The sequence below is a fragment of the Leptodactylus fuscus genome, chromosome 10, assembly GCF_031893055.1.
Source record: "Leptodactylus fuscus isolate aLepFus1 chromosome 10, aLepFus1.hap2, whole genome shotgun sequence".
In the NCBI taxonomy this organism is placed as follows: domain Eukaryota; kingdom Metazoa; phylum Chordata; class Amphibia; order Anura; family Leptodactylidae; genus Leptodactylus; species Leptodactylus fuscus.
Window position 1 is genome coordinate 18,482,573 of NC_134274.1, and position 26,042 is coordinate 18,508,614.

A 26,042-nucleotide genomic window follows, 5' to 3' on the forward strand; every position below is an offset into this window, starting at 1 on the left:
TAGAAACTTCTCTAATGTAGATGGGGGCATGGTGTTCTTGACAGTCACTAGAGGATCCAGAATCCTATGTTCTCTCAATCTCTGGAGATTACATTTCCGTGCAGGTTCTCTCCACATAATAGTGGGTACAACCTGGAATGAGTCACCTTTTTGTCAGAGGTCACACAGTGGCCCCATGGGCCCCCGCTATGGTATGTATGCCCTTTCCAAAGCATTTTAGTCTGGATTATTACATAGACTTTGTAAATAACTCTGTTCTATCAAGACTTGGTAACAGCTGAGCAGTCACAAAAGGCAAATGTTAGGCAGAGGGACAGAATGAAGCAGAAAGAATATATTAAAGCCTCGAGAATCATACAAGGGAAAAATCTGACATTTCATCCTGACATCGACTCCCCAGAGAACCTAAATGTCAGATTTCCCACATACAACGCCGGATGGTTTCACATGTACTTTTAGCTTCCTTGTACCTTCGTTCATTTTTGGTTCTCACCTATCGCTTTTAGCTTTGGCGGTCACATGGTCAATATATTTATTTAAAGGGGTTGTCCCATTATCAGATATTACAGTCCTCTGTTAGATGATGTAAGACATAAAGCTCCTGTGTCTAGATATTACATGCACGCTGTCTCTATGTGCTTTCTATGGGACTGAAAGAACAGACTAAGTCAATAGTCTCCATATAAGTGAATGGAGTTGCGGAGCATGTATGGACAATCTCTTATTGGGGGTACAAGGAGCCCCCATTCTTGGGATCAATGAGGGTTCCAGTGCTAAGATGCCTACAGATTGACAAGTTGCCTCTTGAATAAGGAGTAACTTAAATTAACCGGAATACCCCTTTAACTAAACCTCACAAAGCCAGACACGTAGACCTCTCATAAAGCAGTGCCAGCTAGATAGTAACCTCAATATATTAACTGCAAATGGATGCATTCAGCCACAACCATGCCCATACAATAGTGACAATATCCCGTATGGCACATGGTACAGCTGCAGTTGAGCCCCAGCCAAGTGAATGGGGCTGAACTGCGAGACAAAGCGCAACCCCTTTGCAATTTATGACCCTGTGGTTAGTGCTCAGTAAAGAGTCCACAGCTCTCTACTGAATGCTACAGTCTCTTCAAATAGCTGATCAGTGGGGATCTGAATGTTGGACCACCACTGATCAGATATTAATGACCTTTAATAAGAATAGGTAAGTCTGTATGTAAGTCCTGAAATATCCCTTTAATCCTGAATGCTAAGGACATTTAGTACGGCACAGAAATGTGTACTGTGCTGTGATCAGGGCCAGGGCACCTAGCAGTATATACAATGCTAAAGGGGTCTATTGGGAAAATTTAATTGATGACTAATCCTTAATTATGTCATCAACTGAAGATCCATGGGGGTCCAACACCTGAGACCCCAACGGATCAACTGACTGAAGCTGCTGGAGCTCTACCTTCAGGCCATATGAAGTCACATTCATTAGTTGCATGACCTGATTGCAGCTCAGTCCCATGCAAGTGAATGCGCTGATCAGTGGTACCAAGCACAGCCTCTGTACAAATATACTAGACTGTGCTTAGTAAGTACTGAAGAGGCTACATAACTCACATGAATGCTGCAACCTGTTCCAACAGGTGATCGGCCAGGATCCAAGTATCGGACCCCTGCCAATCTGTTATTGATGTCTTCACCTAAGTCCTGGAAAACCCCTTTTAATTTCGGACGAATGCATCTCTATTAGAGATGAGCGAACACTAAAATGTTCGAGGTTCGAAATTCGATTCGAACAGCCGCTCAATGTTCGTGTGTTCGAACGGGTTTCGAACCCCATTATAGTCTATGGGGAACAGATACTCGTTAAGGGGGAAACCCAAATCCGTGTCTGGAGGGTCACCAAGTCCACTATGACACCCCAGGAAATGATGCCAACACCTCTGGAATGACACTGGGACAGCAGGGGAAGCATGTCTGGGGGCATCTAACACACCAAAGACCCTCTATTACCCCAACATCACAGCCTAACAACTACACACTTTACACACTCAATACCACCTCTCTGACAGTAGGAAAACACCTTGAAACATGTGTATTTGGCACTTGCAGTGAGGAGAGCTTGTCACCAGCAGTGAATTTGGCCCTTGTAGTAAGTTGAGGTTGGCACCAACATTTGTTTTGAAAATCAGGGTGGATTGAGCCTCTAACCAGCAGAGTTTGGGCAAATTCATGGTGGAGGGAGCCTCTAAAAACCCCAGTTTGGACCAATTCATGGTGGAGGGAGACTCTAAAAACCCCAGTTTGGACCAATTCATGGTGGAGGGAGACTCTAAAAACCCCAGTTTGGACCAATTCATGGTGGAGGGAGCCTCTAAAAACCCCAGTTTGGACCAATTCATGGTGGAGGGAGCCTCTAACCAGCCCAGTTTGGACCAATTAATGGTGGAGGGAGCCTCTAAACAGCCAAGTTTTGGGAAATTCATGGTGGAGGGAGCCTCTAACCAGCCCAGTTTGGACCAATTCATGGTGGAGGGAGCCTCTAAACAGCCCAGTTTGGGCAAATTCATGGTGGAGGGAGCCTCTAACCAGCCCAGTTTGGACCAATTAATGGTGGAGGGAGCCTCTAAACAGCCCAGTTTGGACCAATTAATGGTGGAGGGAGCCTCTAACCAGCCCAGTTTGGACCAATTAATGGTGGAGGGAGCCTCTAACCAGCCCAGTTTGGACCAATTAATGGTGGAGGGAGCCTCTAACCAGCCCAGTTTGGACCAATTAATGGTGGAGGGAGCCTCTAAACAGCCAAGTTTTGGGAAATTCATGGTGGAGGGAGCCTCTAACCAGCCCAGTTTGGACCAATTCATGGTGGAGGGAGCCTCTAAACAGCCCAGTTTGGGCAAATTCATGGTGGAGGGAGCCTCTAAAAAACCCAGTTTGGACCAATTCATGGTGGAGGGAGCCTCTAATTAGCCCAGTTTGGACCAATTAATTGTGGAGGGAGCCTCTAACCAGCCCAGTTTGGACCAATTAATGGTGGAGGGAGCCTCTAACCACCCCAGTTTGGGCAAATTCATGGTGGAGGGAGCCTCTAACCAGCCCAGTTTGGACCAATTAATGGTGGAGGGAGCCTCTAACCAGCCCAGTTTGGACCAATTAATGGTGGAGGGAGCCTCTAACCACCCCAGTTTGGACCAATTCATGGTGGAGGGAGCCTCTAACCAGCCCAGTTTGGACCAATTCATGGTGGAGGGAGCCTCTAAACAGCCAAGTTTTGGGAAATTCATGGTGGAGGGAGCCTCTAACCAGCCCAGTTTGGACCAATTCATGGTGGAGGGAGCCTCTAAACAGCCCAGTTTGGGCAAATTCATGGTGGAGGGAGCCTCTAACCAGCCCAGTTTGGACCAATTAATGGTGGAGGGAGCCTCTAAACAGCCAAGTTTTGGGAAATTCATGGTGGAGGGAGCCTCTAACCAGCCCAGTTTGGACCAATTCATGGTGGAGGGAGCCTCTAAACAGCCAAGTTTTGGGAAATTCATGGTGGAGGGAGCCTCTAAAAAACCCAGTTTGGACCAATTCATGGTGGAGGGAGCCTCTAATTAGCCCAGTTTGGACCAATTAATTGTGGAGGGAGCCTCTAACCAGCCCAGTTTGGACCAATTAATGGTGGAGGGAGCCTCTAACCACCCCAGTTTGGGCAAATTCATGGTGGAGGGAGCCTCTAACCAGCCCAGTTTGGACCAATTAATGGTGGAGGGAGCCTCTAAACAGCCAAGTTTTGGGAAATTCATGGTGGAGGGAGCCTCTAACCAGCCCAGTTTGGACCAATTCATGGTGGAGGGAGCCTCTAAACAGCCCAGTTTGGGCAAATTCATGGTGGAGGGAGCCTCTAAACAGCCCAGTTTGGGCAAATTCATGGTGGAGGGAGCCTCTAACCAGCCCAGTTTGGACCAATTAATGGTGGAGGGAGCCTCTAAACAGCCAAGTTTTGGGAAATTCATGGTGGAGGGAGCCTCTAACCAGCCCAGTTTGGACCAATTAATGGTGGAGGGAGCCTCTAACCAGCCCAGTTTGGACCAATTAATGGTGGAGGGAGCCTCTAACCAGCCCAGTTTGGACCAATTAATGGTGGAGGGAGCCTCTAACCACCCCAGTTTGGACCAATTCATGGTGGAGGGAGCCTCTAACCAGCCCAGTTTGGACCAATTAATGGTGGAGGGAGCCTCTAAACAGCCAAGTTTTGGGAAATTCATGGTGGAGGGAGCCTCTAACCAGCCCAGTTTGGACCAATTCATGGTGGAGGGAGCCTCTAAACAGCCCAGTTTGGGCAAATTCATGGTGGAGGGAGCCTCTAACCAGCCCAGTTTGGACCAATTAATGGTGGAGGGAGCCTCTAAACAGCCAAGTTTTGGGAAATTCATGGTGGAGGGAGCCTCTAACCAGCCCAGTTTGGACCAATTCATGGTGGAGGGAGCCTCTAAACAGCCAAGTTTTGGGAAATTCATGGTGGAGGGAGCCTCTAAAAAACCCAGTTTGGACCAATTCATGGTGGAGGGAGCCTCTAATTAGCCCAGTTTGGACCAATTAATTGTGGAGGGAGCCTCTAACCAGCCCAGTTTGGACCAATTAATGGTGGAGGGAGCCTCTAACCACCCCAGTTTGGGCAAATTCATGGTGGAGGGAGTCTCTAACCAGCCCAGTTTGGACCAATTAATGGTGGAGGGAGCCTCTAAACAGCCAAGTTTTGGGAAATTCATGGTGGAGGGAGCCTCTAACCAGCCCAGTTTGGACCAATTCATGGTGGAGGGAGCCTCTAAACAGCCCAGTTTGGGCAAATTCATGGTGGAGGGAGCCTCTAAACAGCCCAGTTTGGGCAAATTCATGGTGGAGGGAGCCTCTAACCAGCCCAGTTTGGACCAATTAATGGTGGAGGGAGCCTCTAAACAGCCAAGTTTTGGGAAATTCATGGTGGAGGGAGCCTCTAACCAGCCCAGTTTGGACCAATTAATGGTGGAGGGAGCCTCTAACCAGCCCAGTTTGGACCAATTAATGGTGGAGGGAGCCTCTAACCAGCCCAGTTTGGACCAATTAATGGTGGAGGGAGCCTCTAAACAGCCAAGTTTTGGGAAATTCATGGTGGAGGGAGCCTCTAACCAGCCCAGTTTGGACCAATTCATGGTGGAGGGAGCCTCTAAACAGCCCAGTTTGGGCAAATTCATGGTGGAGGGAGCCTCTAAAAAACCCAGTTTGGACCAATTCATGGTGGAGGGAGCCTCTAATTAGCCCAGTTTGGACCAATTAATTGTGGAGGGAGCCTCTAACCAGCCCAGTTTGGACCAATTAATGGTGGAGGGAGCCTCTAAAAAACCCAGTTTGGACCAATTCATGGTGGAGGGAGCCTCTAATTAGCCCAGTTTGGACCAATTAATTGTGGAGGGAGCCTCTAACCAGCCCAGTTTGGACCAATTAATGGTGGAGGGAGCCTCTAACCACCCCAGTTTGGACCAATTCATGGTGGAGGGAGCCTCTAACCACCCCAGTTTGGACCAATTCATGGTGGAGGGAGCCTCTAAACAGCCCAGTTTGGGCAAATTCATGGTGGAGGGAGCCTCTAACCAGCCCAGTTTGGACCAATTAATGGTGGAGGGAGCCTCTAAACAGCCCAGTTTGGGCAAATTCATGGTGGAGGGAGCCTCTAACCAGCCCAGTTTGGACCAATTAATGGTGGAGGGAGCCTCTAAACAGCCAAGTTTTGGGAAATTCATGGTGGAGGGAGCCTCTAACCAGCCCAGTTTGGACCAATTAATGGTGGAGGGAGCCTCTAACCACCCCAGTTTGGGCAAATTCATGGTGGAGGGAGCCTCTAACCAGCCCAGTTTGGACCAATTAATGGTGGAGGGAGCCTCTAAACAGCCCAGTTTGGGCAAATTCATGGTGGAGGGAGCCTCTAAACAGCCCAGTTTGGACCAATTCATGGTGGAGGGAGCCTCTAATTAGCCCAGTTTGGACCAATTAATTGTGGAGGGAGCCTCTAACCAGCCCAGTTTGGACCAATTAATGGTGGAGGGAGCCTCTAACCACCCCAGTTTGGACCAATTCATGGTGGAGGGAGCCTCTAACCACCCCAGTTTGGACCAATTCATGGTGGAGGGAGCCTCTAAACAGCCCAGTTTGGGCAAATTCATGGTGGAGGGAGCCTCTAACCAGCAGAGTTGGGGGAAATCAGGGTGGAGGGAGCCTAGTATTAGCAGAATTGTGCAACGCTTATGGTGGATGAGTATGAGGATGCGGAGGAATTGGAGAGGTTGAGTACAGACATGGAGTTTCATGTTGGGGTGCTTTACACAGGTGGGCACAAAAATGACGGCTCTACCCAGTGGTGGTTCATTTTTATCAAAGTGAGCCGGTCGGCACTCTCAGCTGACAGACGGGTGCGCTTGTCAGTGATGATGCCACCGGCTGCACTGAACACCCTCTCAGATAGGACGCTGGCGGCAGGACAGGACAGCACCTCCAAGGCATATAGGGCAAGTTCAAGCCACAGGTCCAACTTCGACACCCAATACGTGTAGGGCGCAGAGGGGTCGGAGAGGACAGGGCTGTGGTCGGAAAGGTATTCCCGCAACATGCGCCTATACTTCTCACGCCTGGTGACACTAGGACCCTCCGTGGCGGCACTTTGGCGAGGGGGTGCCATCAAGGTGTCCCAGACCTTAGACAGTGTGCCCCTCGTTTGTGTGGACCGGTGAGAACTTGGTTGCCTACTGGAGGAACTGCCCTCCCTGCCGCCAACGTCACATGCTGGAAACATCTCCATCATATTCTGCACCAATTGCCTGTGGCAAGCATTGATGCGATTGGCCCTCCCCTCTACCGGAATAAAAGACGAGATGTTGTTTTTATACCGGGGGTCAAGGATAGCAAAGATCCAGTACTGGTTGTCCTCCATGATTTTGACAATACGCTTGTCGGTTGTAAAGCACCCCAACATGAACTCAGCCATGTCTGCCACAGTGTTAGTTGGCATGACTCCTCTGGCCCCACCGGAAAGTTCAATCTCCATTTCCTCCTCATCCTCCATGTCTACCCATCCGCGCTGCAACAATGGGACGATTCGAAGTTGCCCGGAAGCCTCCTGTATCACCATCACATCATCGGACAACTCTTCTTCCTCCTCCTCCTCCTCCTCCTCCTCCATTAAACGCAGTGAAGCGGACAGATGTGTGGACCTACTCTCCAGCTGTGACGGATCGGATGCTATCCCTAACTCCTCTGTGTGATCTGAGTTATCCCTGATGTCAATCAGGGATTCTCTCAGAACACACAAGAGCGGGATTGTAAGGCTCACCATCGCATCCTCAGAGCTCACCCTCCTTGTGGACTCCTCAAAGACCCGTAGGATGTCACAAAGGTCTCTCATCCATGGCCACTCATGGATGTGAAACTGAGGCAGCTGACTTTGTGGCACCCTAGGGTTTTGTAGCTGGTATTCCATCAAAGGTCTCTGCTGCTCAACCACTCTATTCAACATCTGAAACGTTGAGTTCCAGCGTGTGGGGACGTCGCACAAAAGCCGGTGTTGTGGCACATGCAGGCGTTGCTGGAGAGATTTTAAGCTAGCAGCGGCTACTGTCGACTTGCGAAAGTGGGCGCACATGCGCCGCACTTTCACCAGTAGCTCTGGAACATTGGGGTAGCTCTTTAGGAAACGTTGCACCACTAGGTTGAAGACGTGGGCCAGGCATGGAACATGTTGGAGTCCGGCAAGCTCCAGAGCTGCTACCAGGTTCCGGCCGTTATCACAAACGACCATGCCTAGGCCCAGGTGCAGCGGCTCAAACCATATTGCCGTCTCATCGAGGAGGGCATCCCTCACCTCGGAGGCAGTGTGCTGTCTGTCCCCCAAGCTGATCAGCTTCAGCACAGCCTGCTGACGTCTACCAACGCCAGTGCTGCAACGTTTCCAACTCGTAGCTGGGGTCAATCTAACAGCGGAGGAGGAGGCGGTGGCGGAGGAGGAGGCGGTGGCGGAGGAGGAGGCGGTAGAAGAGGAGGAGGAGGGGGGTGTTCTTCTCGTGTCCCTGCCAGGAATGTTAGGCGGGGAGACGAGGTACACCGGGCCAGTTTGGGAAGCAGTCCCAGCCTCAACTACATTCACCCAGTGTGCCGTCAGTGAAATGTAGCGTCCCTGTCCGCATGCACTTGTCCACGCGTCGGTGGTCAAGTGGACCTTTGTGCAAAGCGCGGAACTAAGGGCCCGCCTGATGTTGAGTGAAACGTGCTGGTGCAAGGCGGGGACGGCACACCGGGAGAAGTAGTGACGGCTAGGGACGGCATAGCGAGGTGCCGCAGTTGCCATCAGGTCCAGGAAGGCGGGAGTTTCAACAAGCCGGAACGCCAACATCTCCTGGGCCAGCAGTTTAGCGATGTTGGCGTTCAAGGCTTGCGCGTGTGGGTGGTTAGCAGTGTATTTCTGCCGCCGCTCCAATGTCTGAGAGATGGTGGGTTGTTGTAAAGAAACGCCTGATGGTGCCTTTGATGGTGCAGGAGAAGGAGATAAGACAGGACCAGGGGAGGATGAGGTAGAAGTCAACAAAGTGGCGGAGGCAGATGAAGTGGTGTCCTGGCTCGTCCTCTGGAGTGCATCGCCAGCACAGTCAGCAGTGGCAGTGGCAGAGGCAGAGGCAGTGGCAGTGGCGTGAACGGCAGTCGGCCTTTGTCCTGCCGTTGCTGCCTGCCACTGATTCTAGTGCTTGGATTCCAAATGACGGCGCATTGAAGTGGTGGACAGGTTGCTCTTCTCAGAGCCCCTAATCAATTTCGAGAGGCAAATTGTGCAGACAACACTATATCTGTCCTCGGCGCATTCCTTGAAAAAACTCCACACCTTCGAGAAACGTGCCCTCGAGGTGGGAGTTTTTCGGGGCTGGGTACGAACTGGAACATCTTGGGAGATTCCGGGTGTGGCCTGGCTTCGCCTAAGCTGCTGACCTCTGCCTCTGCCTCTAGCTACCCTTTTTGGTGCTGCACCTGCCTCAACATCCACACTACTTTCCCCGCTTGACATCCCCCCTGTCCAGGTCGGGTCAGTGTCCTCATCATCCACCACTTCCTCTTCCAACTCCTGTCTCATCTCCTCCTCCCGCACAATGCGCCGGTCAACTGGATGCCCTGACGGCAACTGCGTCACATCATCGTCGATGAGGGTGGGTTGCTGGTCATCCACCACCAAATCGAACGGAGATGGAGGAGACTCTAGTGTTTGAGCATCTGGATACAGATGCTCCTCTGTTAGGTTCGTGGAATCGTGACGTGGAGAGGCAGGTTGAGGGACAATGAAAGGAGCGGAGAACAGCTCTGGGGAGCAGGGACAGTTTGGGTTATTGTTCTGTAAAGCTTCGGAATTTTGGGAGGAAGGAAGACAAGACTGTTGGGTAATAGGAGGAGAGGAGGCAGAGTCTGACTGGCTGCTGGACAATGTGCTGTAAGCGTTCTCTGACAGCCATTGCAAGACCTGTTCCTGGTTCTCGGGCCTACTAAGGTTTGTACCCTGCAGTTTAGTTAATGTGGCAAGCAACCCTGGCACTGTGGAGTGGCGCAATGCTTGCTGCCCCACAGGAGTAGGCACGGGACGCCCTGTGGCTTCACTGCTACCTTGCTCCCCAGAACCATTCCCCCGACCTCGCCCACGGCCTCGTCCACGTCCCTTTCCGGGAGCCTTGCGCATTTTGAATTCCTAGTTAGAAATTGGCACTGTATACCAGTAGTAAAAATTGTGGGTGCACGTAACCCCAATATATTCTTTGAATTCCCAGTCAGAAACTGGCACTATATGGCAGTAGCAAGAAATGAGGGTATTTGTATTCCCAATATACTCTTTGAATTCCCAGTCAGACAATGGCACTGTATACCAGTAGTAAAAATTGTGGGTGCACGTAACCCCAATATATTCTTTGAATTACCAGTCAGAAACTGGCACTATATGGCAGTAGCAAGAAATGAGGGTATTTATAACCCCAATATATTCTTTGAATTCCCAGTCAGACAATGGCACTGTATACCAGTAGTAAAAATTGTGGGTGCACGTAACCCCAATATATTCTTTGAATTCCCAGTCAGAAACTGGCACTATATGGCAGTAGCAAGAAATGAGGGTATTTGTATTCCCAATATACTCTTTGAATTCCCAGTCAGACAATGGCACTGTATACCAGTAGTAAAAATTGTGGGTGCACGTAACCCCAATATATTCTTTGAATTCCCAGTCAGACACTGGCACTATATGGCAGTAGCAAGAAATGAGGGTATTTGTATTCCCAATATATTCTTTGAATTCCCAGTCAGACAATGGCACTGTATACCAGTAGTAAAAATTGTGGGTGCACGTAACCCCAATATATTCTTTGAATTACCAGTCAGAAACTGGCACTATATGGCAGTAGCAAGAAATGAGGGTATTTATAACCCCAATATATTCTTTGAATTCCCAGTCAGACAATGGCACTGTATACCAGTAGTAAAAATTGTGGGTGCACGTAACCCCAATATATTCTTTGAATTCCCAGTCAGAAACTGGCACTATATGGCAGTAGCAAGAAATGAGGGTATTTATAACCCCAATATATTCTTTGAATTCCCAGTCAGACAATGGCACTGTATACCAGTAGTAAAAATTGTGGGTGCACGTAACCCCAATATATTCTTTGAATTCCCAGTCAGAAACTGGCACTATATGGCAGTAGCAAGAAATGAGGGTATTTGTATTCCCAATATACTCTTTGAATTCCCAGTCAGACAATGGCACTGTATACCAGTAGTAAAAATTGTGGGTGCACGTAACCCCAATATATTCTTTGAATTCCCAGTCAGAAACTGGCACTATATGGCAGTAGCAAGAAATGAGGGTATTTGTATTCCCAATATACTCTTTGAATTCCCAGTCAGACAATGGCACTGTATACCAGTAGTAAAAATTGTGGGTGCACGTAACCCCAATATATTCTTTGAATTCCCAGTCAGACACTGGCACTATATGGCAGTAGCAAGAAATGAGGGTATTTGTATTCCCAATATACTCTTTGAATTCCCAGTCAGACAATGGCACTGTATACCAGTAGTAAAAATTGTGGGTGCACGTAACCCCAATATATTCTTTGAATTACCAGTCAGAAACTGGCACTATATGGCAGTAGCAAGAAATGAGGGTATTTATAACCCCAATATATTCTTTGAATTCCCAGTCAGACAATGGCACTGTATACCAGTAGTAAAAATTGTGGGTGCACGTAACCCCAATATATTCTTTGAATTCCCAGTCAGAAACTGGCACTATATGGCAGTAGCAAGAAATGAGGGTATTTGTATTCCCAATATACTCTTTGAATTCCCAGTCAGACAATGGCACTGTATACCAGTAGTAAAAATTGTGGGTGCACGTAACCCCAATATATTCTTTGAATTCCCAGTCAGACACTGGCACTATATGGCAGTAGCAAGAAATGAGGGTATTTGTATTCCCAATATATTCTTTGAATTCCCAGTCAGACAATGGCACTGTATACCAGTAGTAAAAATTGTGGGTGCACGTAACCCCAATATATTCTTTGAATTACCAGTCAGAAACTGGCACTATATGGCAGTAGCAAGAAATGAGGGTATTTATAACCCCAATATATTCTTTGAATTCCCAGTCAGACAATGGCACTGTATACCAGTAGTAAAAATTGTGGGTGCACGTAACCCCAATATATTCTTTGAATTCCCAGTCAGAAACTGGCACTATATGGCAGTAGCAAGAAATGAGGGTATTTATAACCCCAATATATTCTTTGAATTCCCAGTCAGACAATGGCACTGTATACCAGTAGTAAAAATTGTGGGTGCACGTAACCCCAATATATTCTTTGAATTCCCAGTCAGAAACTGGCACTATATGGCAGTAGCAAGAAATGAGGGTATTTGTATTCCCAATATACTCTTTGAATTCCCAGTCAGACAATGGCACTGTATACCAGTAGTAAAAATTGTGGGTGCACGTAACCCCAATATATTCTTTGAATTCCCAGTCAGACACTGGCACTATATGGCAGTAGCAAGAAATGAGGGTATTTGTATTCCCAATATACTCTTTGAATTCCCAGTCAGACAATGGCACTGTATACCAGTAGTAAAAATTGTGGGTGCACGTAACCCCAATATATTCTTTGAATTCCCAGTCAGACACTGGCACTATATGGCAGTAGCAAGAAATGAGGGTATTTGTATTCCCAATATATTCTTTGAATTCCCAGTCAGACAATGGCACTGTATACCAGTAGTAAAAATTGTGGGTGCACGTAACCCCAATATATTCTTTGAATTACCAGTCAGAAACTGGCACTATATGGCAGTAGCAAGAAATGAGGGTATTTGTATTCCCAATATATTCTTTGAATTCCCAGTCAGACAATGGCACTGTATACCAGTAGTAAAAATTGTGGGTGCACGTAACCCCAATATATTCTTTGAATTACCAGTCAGAAACTGGCACTATATGGCAGTAGCAAGAAATGAGGGTATTTATAACCCCAATATATTCTTTGAATTCCCAGTCAGACAATGGCACTGTATACCAGTAGTAAAAATTGTGGGTGCACGTAACCCCAATATATTCTTTGAATTCCCAGTCAGAAACTGGCACTATATGGCAGTAGCAAGAAATGAGGGTATTTATAACCCCAATATATTCTTTGAATTCCCAGTCAGACAATGGCACTGTATACCAGTAGTAAAAATTGTGGGTGCACGTAACCCCAATATATTCTTTGAATTCCCAGTCAGAAACTGGCACTATATGGCAGTAGCAAGAAATGAGGGTATTTGTATTCCCAATATACTCTTTGAATTCCCAGTCAGACAATGGCACTGTATACCAGTAGTAAAAATTGTGGGTGCACGTAACCCCAATATATTCTTTGAATTCCCAGTCAGAAACTGGCACTATATGGCAGTAGCAAGAAATGAGGGTATTTGTATTCCCAATATACTCTTTGAATTCCCAGTCAGACAATGGCACTGTATACCAGTAGTAAAAATTGTGGGTGCACGTAACCCCAATATATTCTTTGAATTCCCAGTCAGACACTGGCACTATATGGCAGTAGCAAGAAATGAGGGTATTTGTATTCCCAATATACTCTTTGAATTCCCAGTCAGACAATGGCATTGTATACCAGTAGTAAAAATTGTGGGTGCACGTAACCCCAATATATTCTTTGAATTACCAGTCAGAAACTGGCACTATATGGCAGTAGCAAGAAATGAGGGTATTTATAACCCCAATATATTCTTTGAATTCCCAGTCAGACAATGGCACTGTATACCAGTAGTAAAAATTGTGGGTGCACGTAACCCCAATATATTCTTTGAATTCCCAGTCAGAAACTGGCACTATATGGCAGTAGCAAGAAATGAGGGTATTTGTATTCCCAATATACTCTTTGAATTCCCAGTCAGACAATGGCACTGTATACCAGTAGTAAAAATTGTGGGTGCACGTAACCCCAATATATTCTTTGAATTCCCAGTCAGACACTGGCACTATATGGCAGTAGCAAGAAATGAGGGTATTTGTATTCCCAATATATTCTTTGAATTCCCAGTCAGACAATGGCACTGTATACCAGTAGTAAAAATTGTGGGTGCACGTAACCCCAATATATTCTTTGAATTACCAGTCAGAAACTGGCACTATATGGCAGTAGCAAGAAATGAGGGTATTTATAACCCCAATATATTCTTTGAATTCCCAGTCAGACAATGGCACTGTATACCAGTAGTAAAAATTGTGGGTGCACGTAACCCCAATATATTCTTTGAATTCCCAGTCAGAAACTGGCACTATATGGCAGTAGCAAGAAATGAGGGTATTTATAACCCCAATATATTCTTTGAATTCCCAGTCAGACAATGGCACTGTATACCAGTAGTAAAAATTGTGGGTGCACGTAACCCCAATATATTCTTTGAATTCCCAGTCAGAAACTGGCACTATATGGCAGTAGCAAGAAATGAGGGTATTTGTATTCCCAATATACTCTTTGAATTCCCAGTCAGACAATGGCACTGTATACCAGTAGTAAAAATTGTGGGTGCACGTAACCCCAATATATTCTTTGAATTCCCAGTCAGAAACTGGCACTATATGGCAGTAGCAAGAAATGAGGGTATTTGTATTCCCAATATACTCTTTGAATTCCCAGTCAGACAATGGCACTGTATACCAGTAGTAAAAATTGTGGGTGCACGTAACCCCAATATATTCTTTGAATTCCCAGTCAGACACTGGCACTATATGGCAGTAGCAAGAAATGAGGGTATTTGTATTCCCAATATACTCTTTGAATTCCCAGTCAGACAATGGCACTGTATACCAGTAGTAAAAATTGTGGGTGCACGTAACCCCAATATATTCTTTGAATTACCAGTCAGAAACTGGCACTATATGGCAGTAGCAAGAAATGAGGGTATTTATAACCCCAATATATTCTTTGAATTCCCAGTCAGACAATGGCACTGTATACCAGTAGTAAAAATTGTGGGTGCACGTAACCCCAATATATTCTTTGAATTCCCAGTCAGAAACTGGCACTATATGGCAGTAGCAAGAAATGAGGGTATTTGTATTCCCAATATACTCTTTGAATTCCCAGTCAGACAATGGCACTGTATACCAGTAGTAAAAATTGTGGGTGCACGTAACCCCAATATATTCTTTGAATTCCCAGTCAGACACTGGCACTATATGGCAGTAGCAAGAAATGAGGGTATTTGTATTCCCAATATATTCTTTGAATTCCCAGTCAGACAATGGCACTGTATACCAGTAGTAAAAATTGTGGGTGCACGTAACCCCAATATATTCTTTGAATTACCAGTCAGAAACTGGCACTATATGGCAGTAGCAAGAAATGAGGGTATTTATAACCCCAATATATTCTTTGAATTCCCAGTCAGACAATGGCACTGTATACCAGTAGTAAAAATTGTGGGTGCACGTAACCCCAATATATTCTTTGAATTCCCAGTCAGAAACTGGCACTATATGGCAGTAGCAAGAAATGAGGGTATTTATAACCCCAATATATTCTTTGAATTCCCAGTCAGACAATGGCACTGTATACCAGTAGTAAAAATTGTGGGTGCACGTAACCCCAATATATTCTTTGAATTCCCAGTCAGAAACTGGCACTATATGGCAGTAGCAAGAAATGAGGGTATTTGTATTCCCAATATACTCTTTGAATTCCCAGTCAGACAATGGCACTGTATACCAGTAGTAAAAATTGTGGGTGCACGTAACCCCAATATATTCTTTGAATTCCCAGTCAGACACTGGCACTATATGGCAGTAGCAAGAAATGAGGGTATTTGTATTCCCAATATACTCTTTGAATTCCCAGTCAGACAATGGCATTGTATACCAGTAGTAAAAATTGTGGGTGCACGTAACCCCAATATATTCTTTGAATTACCAGTCAGAAACTGGCACTATATGGCAGTAGCAAGAAATGAGGGTATTTATAACCCCAATATATTCTTTGAATTCCCAGTCAGACAATGGCACTGTATACCAGTAGTAAAAATTGTGGGTGCACGTAACCCCAATATATTCTTTGAATTCCCAGTCAGAAACTGGCACTATATGGCAGTAGCAAGAAATGAGGGTATTTGTATTCCCAATATACTCTTTGAATTCCCAGTCAGACAATGGCACTGTATACCAGTAGTAAAAATTGTGGGTGCACGTAACCCCAATATATTCTTTGAATTCCCAGTCAGACACTGGCACTATATGGCAGTAGCAAGAAATGAGGGTATTTGTATTCCCAATATATTCTTTGAATTCCCAGTCAGACAATGGCACTGTATACCAGTAGTAAAAATTGTGGGTGCACGTAACCCCAATATATTCTTTGAATTACCAGTCAGAAACTGGCACTATATGGCAGTAGCAAGAAATGAGGGTATTTGTATTCCCAATATATTCTTTGAATTCCCAGTCAGACAATGGCACTGTATACCAGTAGTAAAAATTGTGGGTGCACGTAACCCCAATATATTCTTTGAATTACCAGTCAGAAACTGGCACTATATGGCAGTAGCAAGAAATGAGGGTATTTATAACCCCAATATATTCTTTGAATTCCCAGTCAGACAATGGCACTGTATACCAGTAGTAAAAATTGTGGGTGCACGTAACCCCAATATATTCTTTGAATTCCCAGTCAGAAACTGGCACTATATGGCAGTAGCAAGAAATGAGGGTATTTATAACCCCAATATATTCTTTGAATTCCCAGTCAGACAATGGCACTGTATACCAGTAGTAAAAATTGTGGGTGCACGTAACCCCAATATATTCTTTGAATTCCCAGTCAGAAACTGGCACTATATGGCAGTAGCAAGAAATGAGGGTATTTGTATTCCCAATATACTCTTTGAATTCCCAGTCAGACAATGGCACTGTATACCAGTAGTAAAAATTGTGGGTGCACGTAACCCCAATATATTCTTTGAATTCCCAGTCAGAAACTGGCACTATATGGCAGTAGCAAGAAATGAGGGTATTTGTATTCCCAATATACTCTTTGAATTCCCAGTCAGACAATGGCACTGTATACCAGTAGTAAAAATTGTGGGTGCACGTAACCCCAATATATTCTTTGAATTCCCAGTCAGACACTGGCACTATATGGCAGTAGCAAGAAATGAGGGTATTTGTATTCCCAATATACTCTTTGAATTCCCAGTCAGACAATGGCACTGTATACCAGTAGTAAAAATTGTGGGTGCACGTAACCCCAATATATTCTTTGAATTACCAGTCAGAAACTGGCACTATATGGCAGTAGCAAGAAATGAGGGTATTTATAACCCCAATATATTCTTTGAATTCCCAGTCAGACAATGGCACTGTATACCAGTAGTAAAAATTGTGGGTGCACGTAACCCCAATATATTCTTTGAATTCCCAGTCAGAAACTGGCACTATATGGCAGTAGCAAGAAATGAGGGTATTTGTATTCCCAATATACTCTTTGAATTCCCAGTCAGACAATGGCACTGTATACCAGTAGTAAAAATTGTGGGTGCACGTAACCCCAATATATTCTTTGAATTCCCAGTCAGACACTGGCACTATATGGCAGTAGCAAGAAATGAGGGTATTTGTATTCCCAATATATTCTTTGAATTCCCAGTCAGACAATGGCACTGTATACCAGTAGTAAAAATTGTGGGTGCACGTAACCCCAATATATTCTTTGAATTACCAGTCAGAAACTGGCACTATATGGCAGTAGCAAGAAATGAGGGTATTTGTATTCCCAATATATTCTTTGAATTCCCAGTCAGACAATGGCACTGTATACCAGTAGTAAAAATTGTGGGTGTATATAGCCCCAATTCTATTGCTAGGGGACTTGCAGGGTATTTCTGGGGTGAAGGTGGGGGGGCACACCGTTGGAACGGGTATCGGGGTATATATCGGGTATACGGGAATACACTGACAGTGTATTCCATTCAGGATCCTGGGAAAGCTGGGTTGCGGCGATTGAGCCCGTCAGTGCCACGTTACACTGACAAGCTTCTCCCTGGAATTTAGCTCTTACAAGAGCTGTTGGTTGTCTTCTCCTTCCTATCCTAGCCTGTCCCTGCCTACCCAGAATCTAAGCCCTAGCTAGCTGGACGGAAACCTCCGTCCTCGGTGAATTGCAAGCTCAGAATGACGCGAAGCTGGGCGTCGCTGTTCTTTTAAATTAGAGGTCACATGTTTTCGGCAGCCAATGGGTTTTGCCTACTTTTTTCAACGTCACCGGTGTCGTAGTTCCTGTCCCACCTACCCAGCGCTGTTATTGGAGCAAAAAAGGCGCCAGGGAAGGTGGGAGGGGAATCGAGTAATGGCGCACTTTACCACGCGGTGTTCGATTCGATTCGAACATGCCGAACAGCCTAATATCCGATCGAACATGAGTTCGATAGAACACTGTTCGCTCATCTCTAATCTCTATCAGTTACCAATGTGGGGATGCATTCTTCATTCTTCATCCTCTCTTGGGTTGGACCCTTAGCACTTGTGAAATTACCAGGTTCTTGAAGGTCTTGTATAGCTACGACCTCACTCCTTGTGGGGTTTGTAACATGGACTGCAGGTTTACCTGTATGGTGTTAAATCTCCACCATAGCTGCCTTCTGTTCCTTTGACATGATGGTCTTTGTACAGAATGTAGGTGACACAGAGGGCAGTGCAAGCCCCCCCCATGTCCTGGCACCCTTAGAGAAAATAAGATGCAACCGATCTAGAGACGGCTGACCCTATATATCTACCGGCTAGGAAATAGTCTAATAAATACTTTGCACTGATCACTTCCCTGCCAAACATCAATTTTATTTCCCTTGCACAGCGAGACAGTCCCTGTCCCCTACCTGCTAATCCTCTAATGATACCTCATTGCTTTACTGCAGTGAGTACCCAAACAGATGACATTTCAGATCTCCGCTCAGAATTTTAACTAGTCCCTAAGCCACACAACCCATAGTTCAATGTTTAACAATACACTGTCTGCATCCCAAGCAAGAGATGATTTAATGTTCATGTTAGAAATTGAGGTTTTACAATCGGCGCTAAAGGTTTCTGTGCACTGAGCAGGAATTTAATAATGTGCTTTACTAATTCCAAATGAATTATCCATAATATGGTCGTGTGACAAATGGATGAAGCTTCTTATATGAAGAAGAGTTTTCATCTTGGAAATATACGTATATGTCAATAGTTTAGAGCTGTGGAACTACATTATACATGTGTGCAGGGCTTTTATCTGCACCAGGCAAGGTAGGCTACATGTTGGGGTCCAATGGGGTCATCATGATCTTGATAAACATGCTTTATACTTGTCCTTTCACCCCTTTTGTGACTTTGAATTTGGTCCTTAAAGAGGATCTTTCACCAATTTAGTTCTTAACATCTGTGAATTGTTGTTTTCACTGCACGGTTTCCAGCACAGTTTGAATTTTCTCTCTAGCCCCCATCACTCCTGAGTGACAAGTGCAGGTAGTTTTGATGCCAAATGTGCTATGTAAGCTCTGTAATGTCAGAAGGGAGGTGTCAGGCAGGGGGTGTGACTCAGAGCTCCAATCAGAGGCAGCCAGTGTCAGAGCTCAGAATTGCAACCCTTGTCTGCTCCTGCCTGACACCACCACCTAACCGTATAGAGCCTGAATAGTGTATCAGGCACCAAAACTAACAGTAATGATTGCTCAGGAACAGTGGGGGCTAGAGAAATTCCAACTGTCAGAATCAATGGAGCGGCAGCTATTAAATCTAAAGATCTGGACTTGGAGGTGGTGAAAGGTCTTCTATTTAATACTTGGTAACTTACATTATGTATGAGACCAATGGGCATATCTATGTTATAAACTGCCCTACTCTCATGCCATTTTTATATTCACAAATAAAATTTTCTGTATTTTGAAGACCTCAAGCCGTTTATTGGTCAGTCTCCCATTATACAACATTCAGAGCAAGGATAAAACATCCCCATCCTCAGGATTGGTAGAGGTCTTAGTGGTCAGATTCTCTCCGATCAGCAACTCATCCTCTATCCTATAAATAGAGGGATAGACGTGTTTCGTACCATAACCCCTTTAAATTGTCATGATCCACTATTCACCATTATACTAACTTTATTGGCAAAGACTCTGTTCACATCTGATTTATTATATGGGAATTTCACTCAACCATTGTCATTCAATGGACAGGTACAGTTAGTGTCCATTGTTTCGATAGTAAGGAATAGTGCTGCATGCTATACAATTCTTCACATGGGATACGACAGAATCTGACAGTCTTCATACCCTCAGAAATGTATATTATAGATTTAATATTCATATTTAAGATGCAAGGTCTGTCCTATAGAGTTGCGCACCTTGGTGAACGTTGGTTTGCAGTGGTGATGTATGGATTCTCCAGTGTATGTAGGTACAGGGTAGGCTGACGAAGCTTGGGGTTGGAGAGGGCCATTAATAGGAATCCATTGTCTCAGATTCATCATTGTTGTTTTTATTGCTTTTCATATTGAACAGTAATCTTGAAGTTAATGTGAATTGATGCCTGTGTTCTCGTGGCTTCTACAATAGCCCATACGCCGATAATTAATTGCCGCGTGTATATTCTATCTCCAGAGATCTGCGGAATAACCTGATTAGCACCATCGAGCCGGGGGCTTTTTATGGACTTTCTGAGCTGAGGCGTCTGTAAGTATTAATTCTGTTTGAGTTACTTTGTAAATTGTGTTCACATCGACATTCTTACCACAGGGAATGGCAATATGTCACCAAGCAATAACAGCAGATCAGCTCCTGGCACCGGGCACAAAGTCTCACAGTACTTTCAAGAGATATGTGATGTACTATAATTTTTTTTCATTCCTACTCTTTAAGGAAATATTGCTTCATCCTTACTAGAATATGGAGTTTTAATACTGTAGGTTACTGGTTATGGAAGAGATGTGCACTAGGGACATACAGTATATCTGCTAGACTATGGATAGCTAGTGGGCTTTACTAAATAATGGCCAAGTAGGACCTCACTATAGCTACATTGGCGCTGTGGGTTGTGAAGAGAAGAAAGCTCCGTACATGCACAGTCCCAATGACAGTGAATGGAGCAGCAAAGTGCGTGCCGCTCCATGCCGGATGCCCGTTCTTTTGATCAATGGAAAATCTAATGGTCCCAACCGATCCTTAGGTTATGGCCTATCCTGTGGACAAGGATAAGATCTCCTTTGTGACAGAGCTGATGCCAAAGAGTAACTCTTGTAGACTTGGCCGGTGGTTGCTGATGTTTTGAATCACTGGCATGTAAAATTAAATACATTTTTATATAAAATTTATTTAACGTTTATATGCATTCTAAATAAATTTCAGCCATTGTTTGACGATGGTCTACACCATCCATAAGGGATAGGGTTATTGTAATGGATTAGTAGGTCCAGTTTTTCTAAGTGGGGCCACCACAGAATTTAAGGTCAACTTAAGTAGCCCCCACTTAAGTTCCTCTAGTCACCAGTATTGCATACAAAACGAAAAAAAAATTAAAATACTCATTTAACTACATTTCTATTGACTAGGCTCTGACTGTAATGATATGTGACTCTGTGCTCAACGCGCCTCCCTGCAACAGACAACATCAGCCTAACGCTGAATAATGGAGCACAGAGTCGGTAGCTCCATCCCCTACCATTGTATTCAACTGTATGTGTGTCCTAAGGATGCAGATATTTAAAATGCCCCAAACTGTTGGAAAGCACCTGAAATGTTGGAATGTCCAGGTCAGTTGAGGTTGATGTACCCCTGGTGAAGAGGGATGGCCTTCCTTTTGGAAAATCCTATGTACGTCCCTGCATACAAGGATTTAGCAAAATTGGTGGACTCTCCTCAATGCATCATATGTAATAAAGTTGTTTCCAGGACCTGGGGGTCCTTTGGATGAAACCTAAACTCTTCAATGATGCCTTTGTCCCATATAACATTTAGTAAGAACCCAAGGGACCCAGAAAGTGGTCTTCAATTTTTTTTTGGCCATTTTTTGTTAGCAAGTCTTGGAATATTTCCTTATGATAAATTTTACAAGTCAGAATTGGTGACGGACACTGGACACATGATCTTGTACAGTAACTCACTGGGTGTACATCGCTGCTGGATTATTATATATTAGATTAGTGTTTAGTGTGGTCTCACTATAAATCATAAGAACAATATCCTTGGTGTCCGTCACTAGAACTAATATGCCTTCATTCAGCAATGTGTCCCTATTTCTAGCTGACTTCTCACCAAATAGGTGTATTGTAAGGAAGAATTGTTTATACTGGCGTGGAGGACACATGGAAGATTTGGGCTTTGCCAATTTAAAGGAGCAATCCATCATCAGTCCTCGGATTGATGCCACTAGGTACAGTGACCTAGAACATAGGGTTAACTCTACGCTATCTAGGTCAGTACAATATCTCTCAAGTGTTGTTCAAGTTTCTAAAATAAGGAAAACCCTTATCCAAACCAAAACTTGATGGAGAGAGTTTAATAGGATTTACTGGCGCGGAGTCCTTCTGGCTCCACATCTATCATTTCATCAAGAGAGCAATCTGAGATTCAACAAGCATGACTGTATATTTGTCGAGATTATTGTATATTGGAGCTTACATGTGTTCAAGCTGTTTATATGTTTTCAAGCCATTAACCAGTAGACTGAACAGTCATTCATGTTTAATTGTTCGGAGAGCACAGTTTGTTCTCTGCTTCTGAAATACTGTAGGCGAAATTGCCGCGATCTATAGGTACTCCAGCGCTCTATACCATAGTAAGCCGGCACATGTGCTGCTGTTACAAGTATCCGACAGCTGGGATGCAAATTATGCCGTAATCTCGCATTAAAGTTGTTTTATACTTTTGCTAAATAAGTAGTCATTAAAACCCTGCCGTCCAGATTGCTAAAAATGAGCAAAAGCTTAAAACACATTAAAATGTTACAACCTGTATTCGATATTGAAGACTCGCAAACACCATTAACAAGGGAAGGTGGTGCTGACGGACGAGTCTGTAAACTACTGTATAACCTTATATGTAATGAGTTAAAGGCGTTGTAGTGTGTCGACTGCCAAAGTTGGAAACATAAAAGCGCAATAAACTAATATTGTTTTACAAATCAACTTCATAGTAAGTCCCAAAGGGCTATTCACTGCTGTTTTAAACTACTTTGCACCCAAAATATAGCTTTCTTTAAAAAAAAAAAAAAAATCTTCTCCATGGCCCCCTGAGCCCCCTCCTTGATTTGTTTTATGTAGGGTTGGATGCTGGGCAGTGTCACACAACCCTTTTCTAAATTTTCTAAAATTAGGAAAACTCCTTAAGAAAAGGTTAACATGACTCCTAACCCTTTAACAACACCGGCACCGAGTCTTCACTCAACACTTTGGGAGCATTCACACGATGGTACGCTCTGCTTATTTTTGAACATAAAATTCGTTCAGACTGAGCGCATAACAAGCAGCTCCCATTGATTTGAATGGGTGTCGACATACACGTGCTACCCATTGAAATCAATGGGAGGCTTTTTTCCCTATTGTTTTCAATGTAATACGCGTGTATTAAGGCTGGTCTTACATGACCGTATTGAATGTACAGTCCGCAAGTTGCTGATCAGCAACACTAGTTGCTGATCGGCAACATAGGCTCCGCAGTTGTCTGTGTCCTGCCGCACTTGCCCATAGAGTTCTATGGGCGTGTCCGTGCAGTGCCACAATTCACGGCCATTGCGGACCACGGTTGCGGCCCGGCCACACCACGGATAAAATATCCAGTGGTGTAAGAGGCCACATTGAATATAATGTGTCCGCAATTGAAAACCCTCAATTGCGGACTTGCATTACGGTTGTGTAAGACCAGCCTAACCAGGAGAGCAAACCTAAAAAAGTGAATCAGTAGAAAATTAGGAAAGGTAAGCTCTGAGAACAGAGCCTAGAAAACAAATGTAATCACAGGCAACGGAGTAAGGAAATTGTCAGGTTATAATATTTTTCCTCAGCCCTAAATTGGATGTTGAACGAAAGACATGATTGTCTGACTGGTGAAACAGACCCAGCCCAAGTTTTGATGATGGGTAATGCAAACTAAAATGTTCCTATTTTCTGCCCAGATCAAAAACAGAATTTAGATAATTCCTGACAAATCTTAAAGGAGGTGTTCAGGATAATGGTGGTGGTGGTGGGGGAATATGGGCCTGTCCCTGGTGTTCCAGTGTCTCCCACTGCGGTCTAATCCTGCTGTAGCGGGTTCTTGTTTTGGTGGAAGTCCTCACTCCACTTTACTGTTGAGGTCAATCAGGGGTCTCAGCAGCTTAAAGAGGACCTTTCATGTTGTCGGGCACATGCAGTGCAATAAACCATTCGAAAGCCAATTTGGTTTTCCCATTCTGTGCCCCCACTGATGAGCTATCCTTGCTGATACCGTAGCTCTGTAGTGTCAGAAGGGCGTTCCTGACGGACTGTCTATGGACGAGTACGGTCAGGAGGTGGGGGTGGTTCCTCAGCGTCATTGCTGGGTGGTAAATGCCCCCTCTAACAGTACGGCAATAGATGCTACTGTGAGGAGGGGCGTTCCTGACAGACTGTCAGAAATGTCCTTCTGACACTGAAGAGCTACGGTAACGGCACAGATACCTCTTCAGCAGGGGCATAGAACGTGAAAGCTGATTGGGCCGGATTAAGTGCACTGTCTGCTTTCTAGTGTTGTATTAAACCGCATGAGCCCAGAGGACGTGAAAGGTCCTCTATAAGGAAAGAACATGGGACGACTAAGAATTACAAATCAAGCCAAGGACTGATGGGAAAACTGCAAAAAAAAAAATAAATAAATAGAATTTAAAGTCACATAATGGCCAGAAAGTTAAAATACACATCATCTTACAATATAAAGTCATCCAGAACATCATGTATACATATCCTTTAAATTCCCCAGAGCAGATATACTTTTGGATAACTTCCACTATTAACACCCGAGACTCCATTAATAATAGCAGATTGGAAATTGCAGTTTATGTTCAATTGAAAATATCATTTTCATGTATACAGTCCACTCTAACAAATGCACATTATTCAATCTAATCGCTAACCAATGGAGACTATCAGAAGCTCTTGATGTATAAGCTTTTAAGAAGTCATTTTTACATTGCCGCTAGTTTATGAGATCCGATGGAGCGTTTAATTACAGTTTATAGCAGACAACACAAAGCCTAAAATATTAATAACCTTTATTATACTCTGACTGGTAACAATGTGTCTGGTGGGTTTGGTGTTAAAGGGACATTCCCATTACACACATTTTGGGTATATCGATAGGATTTGCCCCTTAGATTAGGGTTATTTCATTTTTATTTTTTTTTATTTTTTTTTGTCTTCCTTACAGTGATCTTTCCAATAACCGGATTGGATGTCTGGCCCCCGATATGTTCATTGGACTCAACAATCTTCACAAACTGTACGTGAACGATTTTCTGCAACATGCTTTAACACTGAGCTTGTGTATCACTAACCTCTATGTTCAGCGGAAACTGAGATCAATTTTTACTGAAAAATATAATTTGTCATAAGGGGCAGCTGAAAATGAACGGATTGAAACTGAAAACATTCATTTCAGCTGTGACACCCGCTGTACGGTATAGCTGTGTCCTTCCTCACCACTCTGAATGTTCCGAGATATGCCAAGATAAATGGTGCTAGAAGATCAGCTTTGCCAAAACGTACCAAACACACTTTATCCTGTTCATTGCAATGCAAAACTTTTTACAAATCTTGACTAGAGATGAGCGAACACTAAAGTGTCCGAGGTTCGAAATCCGATTCGAACAGCCGCACACTGTTCGAACGGATTTCGAACCCCATTGTAGTCTATGGGGGAAAGTGCTCGTTTCAGGGGTAGGCCACACTCGATAAAATCATACTTACCAAGTCCACGAGTGACGGTCGGGCTGGATTCTGCTTGAAGTCTTCTCCCAGCGCAGGGTCCCTGCATCCTCTTCCGGGTGGAATTCACTCTGCCTAGGCATCCGGCCTAGGCAGAGCCTACTGTGCGTGCATGCCCGCACATGTATAGCATTCTGCCAATCAACGCTAGTTCTGCATCGAACATTAAACTTCGAACAGCTAGTAGTGTTCTATCAAGTAAGAGTATTTCGAATACCGTAGTATTCGATCGAACACCTACTCGATCGAACACTACTCGCTCATCTCTAATCTTGACGTGTCTTCAAAAAGTTAAGAACAGACACATGGATCGTCTGTATAAGAGTTAGTTTGGAAAGCCCACCAGTTATCTACTACTATACCTAGATAGTATGGATGAGAGAAGACTTGTCCATCGGGGTCAACCAAAGACCAAGGGGAAGGGAAGTGGGTAAGGGAAATGTCAGAACTTCCCCTCTCTTGATCCAAAGGGGAAGGGGGACACCAAAAACCCAAAACTAAGGCATG

At 44.6% G+C, this 26,042-nt stretch overlaps 1 protein-coding gene across 1 annotated transcript in view; it reads left to right on the forward strand.

The window, feature by feature from the left end:
• Positions 1-26,042, forward strand: part of ADGRA1 (adhesion G protein-coupled receptor A1) — a 342,093-nt gene that overhangs the window by 48,210 nt on the left and 267,841 nt on the right. The window contains exons 3-4 of the mRNA XM_075258484.1: positions 20,203-20,274; positions 24,979-25,050. Coding sequence (XP_075114585.1) covers positions 20,203-20,274; positions 24,979-25,050 — 144 coding nt within the window. The remainder of the gene's footprint in view (positions 1-20,202; positions 20,275-24,978; positions 25,051-26,042) is intronic.